Source organism: Cynara cardunculus, assembly GCF_001531365.2.
Source record: "Cynara cardunculus var. scolymus isolate 2C chromosome LG 2, CcrdV1, whole genome shotgun sequence".
NCBI classification, from domain to species: domain Eukaryota; kingdom Viridiplantae; phylum Streptophyta; class Magnoliopsida; order Asterales; family Asteraceae; genus Cynara; species Cynara cardunculus.
The window spans coordinates 69,847,057-69,853,253 of record NC_037529.1 but is presented as its reverse complement, the minus strand read 5'-3'; the positions used below and the strand labels follow the sequence as shown (position 1 = coordinate 69,853,253).

At 33.2% G+C, this 6,197-nt stretch overlaps 1 protein-coding gene across 1 annotated transcript in view; it reads left to right on the top strand.

Moving 5' to 3' along the window:
* The window catches only part of LOC112507902 (cold-responsive protein kinase 1), a 7,494-nt gene extending 4,394 nt beyond the window's left edge, over positions 1-3,100 (top strand). The window contains exons 4-7 of the mRNA XM_025112652.1: positions 554-764; positions 1,079-1,316; positions 1,888-2,038; positions 2,462-3,100. Of these exons, the coding sequence (XP_024968420.1) occupies positions 554-764; positions 1,079-1,316; positions 1,888-2,038; positions 2,462-2,875 (1,014 nt within the window). The 3' untranslated portion in view covers positions 2,876-3,100. The remainder of the gene's footprint in view (positions 1-553; positions 765-1,078; positions 1,317-1,887; positions 2,039-2,461) is intronic.
* The last annotated feature ends 3,097 nt before the right edge of the window (positions 3,101-6,197 follow it).

Here is a 6,197-nt window from a genome sequence, read left to right as displayed (position 1 = left end):
CGATAGTCTGTAATTGGAACCATAACTCTTATTTATTCAAATTGTATTAATATGTAAAGATCAAGTGTAACCTATATCATCGTTAAATCTTATCTTATAAAACAAGTAGAACTTCAAAATCGTTAAAATTCATGGCTCCCGCCGCATTGCGCGGGTACACAACTAGTATATATATATATATATATATAGAGAGAGAGAGAGAGAGAGAGAGAGAGGGAGGTTTTGGGGATAACGCCTAAAAAATGAAAAACTGAGGAACACCCTAAAAACCGTTTATATGTACAGTATGCACAGTGCATAGTGAAGATGTTTCCTGGTTTCTATGCACATGTGTGCATACTGAAAAATTACTTGTATGCACATGTGCATACCGTACTTATGAATGGTTTATAGGATATTCCTCAATTTTTCATTTTTTTGCGGTTTTTCCTTGAACCTGACCTATATGTATGTATTTTAATTTTCAAGAAATCTTTAAAATGGTTTTGTTTTGTCGTCATTTTCATAAAACAAATGGTTTGTTTTGTTAATACGGTTTTGTTTGGGTTGTTAGGGAAGATTGAAACATGGGAAAGAAGCAGCTATAAAGGTTCTTTCGGCTGAATCAAGACAAGGAGCAAGAGAGTTCTTGACGGAAATCAAAGTGATTTATGAGATCGAGCACGAAAACTTAGCCAAGCTTTGTGGATGTTGTGTTGAGGGCAGTCACAGGATTTTGGTCTACGATTATATCGAGAATAACAGTCTGGCGCAGACCCTTCTTGGTAAGTTGACCATAACATAACAGAATAAAAACTTGTCGTTTGGCGATTGATGCAACAATTAGACTAGGATTGGACAGAACAAGACTGAGTGGGATAAAAATTATTTTTTCTGTCACACCAAAATAGGTGGAACAAAAGTCAGAGAGATGAGACAAGTTTGGTAAATTACTGAACTATCCATGTCAAATTAAAACCCTAAAACCTTCAACTCTGTCTAGTTCAGTCATGTCCAGTCTTGTCTGTGTACCATAGGCACATATTTTCGTATTCCTTATGGTGTTTGCTAAAAAGTTTTGAACTTTTCTTCTTTCAAGGTAACGGCCATAGTTCTATCCAGTTCAGTTGGCGAACAAGAACCAAGATTTGCATTGGAATTGCACGAGGGCTTGCTTATCTTCATGAGGAAGTACGCCCACATATAGTTCATCGGGATATCAAAGCCGGCAATATTCTTCTTGATAAAGACTTAACACCCAAGATTTCGGATTTCGGTCTAGCAAAACTCATCCCCAGCAATATGACTCACGTTAGTACGCGTGTAGCTGGAACAATGTAAGACCCGTGTCACATGTTTCTATAATTTTTCTTTTCTTTCAGCGACCTATATATATATATATATATATATATAGAGAGAGAGAGAGAGAGAGAGGGAGGGAGGGAGGTTCAGGGGAAAACCCCAAAACAATAAGAGAAACTATGGAACACCTTGGTAACCATTTATTCGGACGGTATGCACATGTGCATACAAGTAATTGAAGTTGTTTCTTGGTTTTTATGCACGTGTGCACGTGATGCATATTGCATACCGAACAAAATGCTTACAAATTACTTGTATGCACTTGTGCATACTGTCAGATGAACAGTTACTAAGGTGTTCCTCAGTTTTTCATTTGTTGCGGTTTTCATCTGAACCCAACCCTATATATATCATTGAGATTCACCAAATGTCTGTATTCGCGAAAATAACCACTCTACTCTTGAGGTAGAGGTCAAGTATGTACATCTTACCCCTCCCAGACCCCACCTCCAGGTTGTAGGGTATACTGGTTTTTTTGTATACTAGGTTCGTTTGGTTTGGTTTTGTTTGGTTATTCATCAAATTTGTGTTGGTTTCATTGTCCAGTGGTTATTTGGCACCGGAGTATGCAATACGAGGCCAATTGACACGTAGAGCTGATGTTTATAGTTTCGGTGTTCTTCTCGTGGAAATCGTCAGTGGGAGATGCAACACAAACTCACTATTGCCTATTGAAGAACAATATATTCTCGAAAGAGTAAGTATTTACCATTCCTTACCTCATATGCCTCATCTGAATGTCTTAAAATCAAACAATTATGCGTCCTATATAAATGTGTTATAATATGATGTTAGATGCATTAACACGTCTTTTAGGACACTTTTGAAATAAAGTGTCCTATGAACACGTCTTTTTATAGATATATTTTCAAATAATGTCATATAAAAAGACTAATAGGATGTTTTATTTCAAAAATTTGTACTTAAAAAACTTGTTAGGATGCCCAAAAGCGTCATATCATTGCAACACTTTTACATATGACGAACCGGTTCTATAACTGAAGTCTTATAAAGCAGTCCATTATGACATTTAGACATATTTGGCGTCCTATAAAACCGATTTTGTTGTATTGATGCTTATGAGCTAGTCTAATTTGATGGTATTTGCTTGTAATTACAGACGTGGGATCTTTACGAAAAAAATGAGTTGGTAGAGCTTGTAGACACCGCAATGCATGGAGATTTTGATGCCGAAGAAGCTTGTAAATACTTAAAGATCGGTCTTTTATGCACCCAAGACAATCCAAAGCTGCGACCCGTGATGTCAACCGTGGTCAAGATGTTGTCAGGTGAGATAAAGGTTGATGAGGGCAAGATCACGAAACCGGGCCTCATCTCGGATTTCATGGACCTCAAGATTAGAAGCAACCCGAATAAGACTACTGCCTGTGGCACCAATGATCCAAAAAAGAACACATTCAACACAAGTACATCATCTGGTTCTGATAACAATGCCGAACTTTCACTATTATCGTCCAACACGACTTCGCAATCAACTATGGTGTTTACGGACATATGGGATCGACCCAATTGACGGGAACTCGTATGAAGATTTGTGTGCTCGTTTTTTCGTTTTTCTTTGTTTCGAAATTCTTGATCCTTTGGAAGGTTGGAGGTATATATATATATAGGGGTATGTAAATGTGTACATTTTTTTGGGTTTAAATGGAAAAATTAGTAGAGATTTTGTTTTGTTCTTGATCAAATCAAGTTTGAACTTTTGGTGGTGTTTTATTGAATTTTTTGAACTTGTATTCATGTAAAAGATGGTGCAGAGTTTTTACGAAAATAGTCGTTTTATCATTTAGGGTGCGTTTGGGCCTCTGGCGTGTAACTCAGTTGGCAAAAGATGAGACAACCATGAATTCACATGAGTAGTTTAGTAATTTACATATCTTGTTCCATTTCTCATATTTTTGTCCATACATTTAGGTCGGACAAACCTGTATTTTTGTCCGACACAATTATACATAGATTTAATTATCATAACAAGTTTTTATTTTGTCATACCCCATATATATATATATATATATATATATAGAGAGAGAGAGAGAGAGAGAGAGAGATTTGTGAGCACGTGAGACCAACTTGTTTTCGTTTGACACATGAGACAACTTTTTTACATTTGAAACTTCATAGCAAAACATTGTGAAAGTAACATTCACTGTGTTTTTACTGTAAAGGTTTGGGTTTTTTTATCTTCACAACGTTTTGCTGTGAACTTTCAAGTATAAAAAAGTGGTCTCACAGGTCTTACGAAAACATGTTGGTCTCACGTGAACCCAACTCTCCTCTATATATCTATACTATATTATAAAGCATTTGATAAAAACTCTTAAAAACATTTTTTTATACATAAAATATTGTTTATTGATACATATTTACTTAAAATTCAAGATTACAAGTAGAATGTGCATGAGTACATTTTATTAAAGCTTCATTTTTTGAATTCGTGTAACTAACTGCAGATAAACATAATCAAATATATGATAAATATCATTTTAAATATAAAAGATCTAAAATATAATTAATATAATCATTGAGTTATAATAAAATACTTAATTATTAACTTAAAAAAATATTTTATTAAACCAAAAATAAATTAGTTCGTCATTAAATTATAATAAAAAATTGAATTAAAAAAATTACACAAAAATGACAACTTTTAAATAGTTAATTTGACATTAATATCGGTTACTTTTTTAAAATTCTATAATATCTTTAAATTTATATTTCATTCAAAAATATAAACATTTTCTTTTTATCAAAACTATATAAAATCACATTGTAACATCAATAAACCCAAAATATAAAACGAAACACTAAAATCAAGATGTATCTTGATGCATTGCGCAAATACTCTATATATATATATGTATATATATATAGAGGTTGGTTATTATACAACCCTTGACATTTGTGCAACCAATACAATCCAATCTCAACCGTTCATTTCATTTTATGAATATGTGATTTCATAGAAGTTTTGATTGTTTCCTAATATAAAGTATTAATCATAATTAATGAACTCTATTTATATTCCATAAATATTTAAATCATAATAAATGAACTCTCATCATTTCTATAAATATCTCAATTAATTGGGTTGCAAGGGTTGTACAAATACACAAGATTGTAAAAGAAATATACCCTATATATATATATATATATATATATGTGTGTGTGTGTTATATTGGATCCTAATTGAATATTAATGTTTCTTATAGGATCTAAAAAGTGATTAGATGGGGCCTATTTATGGCAAGTGGGATTTATATATTAAAAAGTAGGTTTTCCTGTTTCGGATGTACTTGGCGGTTGCTGCGAAATGAGGGAATACGTCACGTGCTTGGTCACGTGATGAGAGCAGCTATCCATTGACTAGAATATTATTTCGTATTTTCTACGTTTTTTGGCGGGTATCATTGGTTACACCAACCAAGTGTTTGGTTTTCCTCTTAAAATATAAATATGAATATAATATTTAATATTATTTTTATATTTTCATTATTTTATTTTATTATTTTTTAAATCATTTTGAGGACTTGAAAGCATGTTTTCATATTTAATAAAGGGGAGAATGGTTTTATATGTAGAATTTCAATTCAAAGTCATAATAAAACTAAAAAAAAGTTAAAAATGATATTTTCTTGAGTAAATTACAAAATTTGTCCATAGAGTTTCATGAAAGTTCGATTTTCGTCCCTCGACTTTGTTGTGCTTTGCATTTTATTGTGATTCTTCGTCGTTTCCTCTAGTTGACTCTGAATTCAGCCCCATTAAAGAATGCCCGTATATGTATGTAAGGGCATTTTGGTCTTTTTGTATTTCTTTTTTGTCTTTCTTAACTCTTTTGTATAATATTGACCTGACTCCCTTTTCTCAAGCTATAAGAATAGAAAATTCAAATACAAATCATCTTTAAGCTCTGACATTAAAAAATCAACCAAATACACACGAAAAAGGATGTGAATTCGAATCCATATCCTATGAACTATGCAACAAATCCATATAAATTCATTCAAAATTACTCAAAATGCAAAGCTCGTGTGTCTTAAATCAAAATGGGATTATTTCAAGAACCCTATAATATGAATCAAAATCCCTGAATCTCGAGCTGAAGTAGTGACGTGGCAGAGCATAATGGAAGTGGTAGTGGAGGCCGTGTGGAAGCAATGTCGTGGAGGAGTTGGTGGCAGAAGCAACAACAATGGCAACGGCAAAAGACGGAAAAGAGAGACGAATCGGTCATAATTCATTCGTAAAATACATAAATACTAATATATATAAGAATATACCCCATTAGAAATAATATCGTTACAAATATCCACGTTTTTTTAGAATGAATTACACCGAAGGTTTCTATGATTTGCTTAAAAATTTGGATATGGTCCCTTAAACGCACTATTTACATTGATGGTCCTTAACCTTTTATTTTAATAACACTAACGACCCCTCGAGTTAACGCCTTTAAATAAGGTCCGCTAAGTTGAGATATATGTCTTTTACATGAGGTCAATTTAGTCATTTTACCTCTTTTTTGTTAAAAAAAAATAACTTACTATTAAATATTGTATACAATTTAGTCATTTTACCTCACGTAAGGGACACATGCAGTGACAGATCCAGGAAATTAATTGGGTGGGGGCACGTTGGATGAGACTTGGGGAAAACCATGTAAGACGAGGGTGAAAATATAAAATTTAAGTTAGTCAACAAAGGTTTTTGGTTTTTGACTGAGGGTCTTTCCCCCCAGTGCTTAAAGGTTGGATCCGCCCCTGGAAATATGAGATGGCTAACGGATCTTAAGCTAACAATGTCAACTTGAAGGACCACCAACATTACAAAAAATTGGG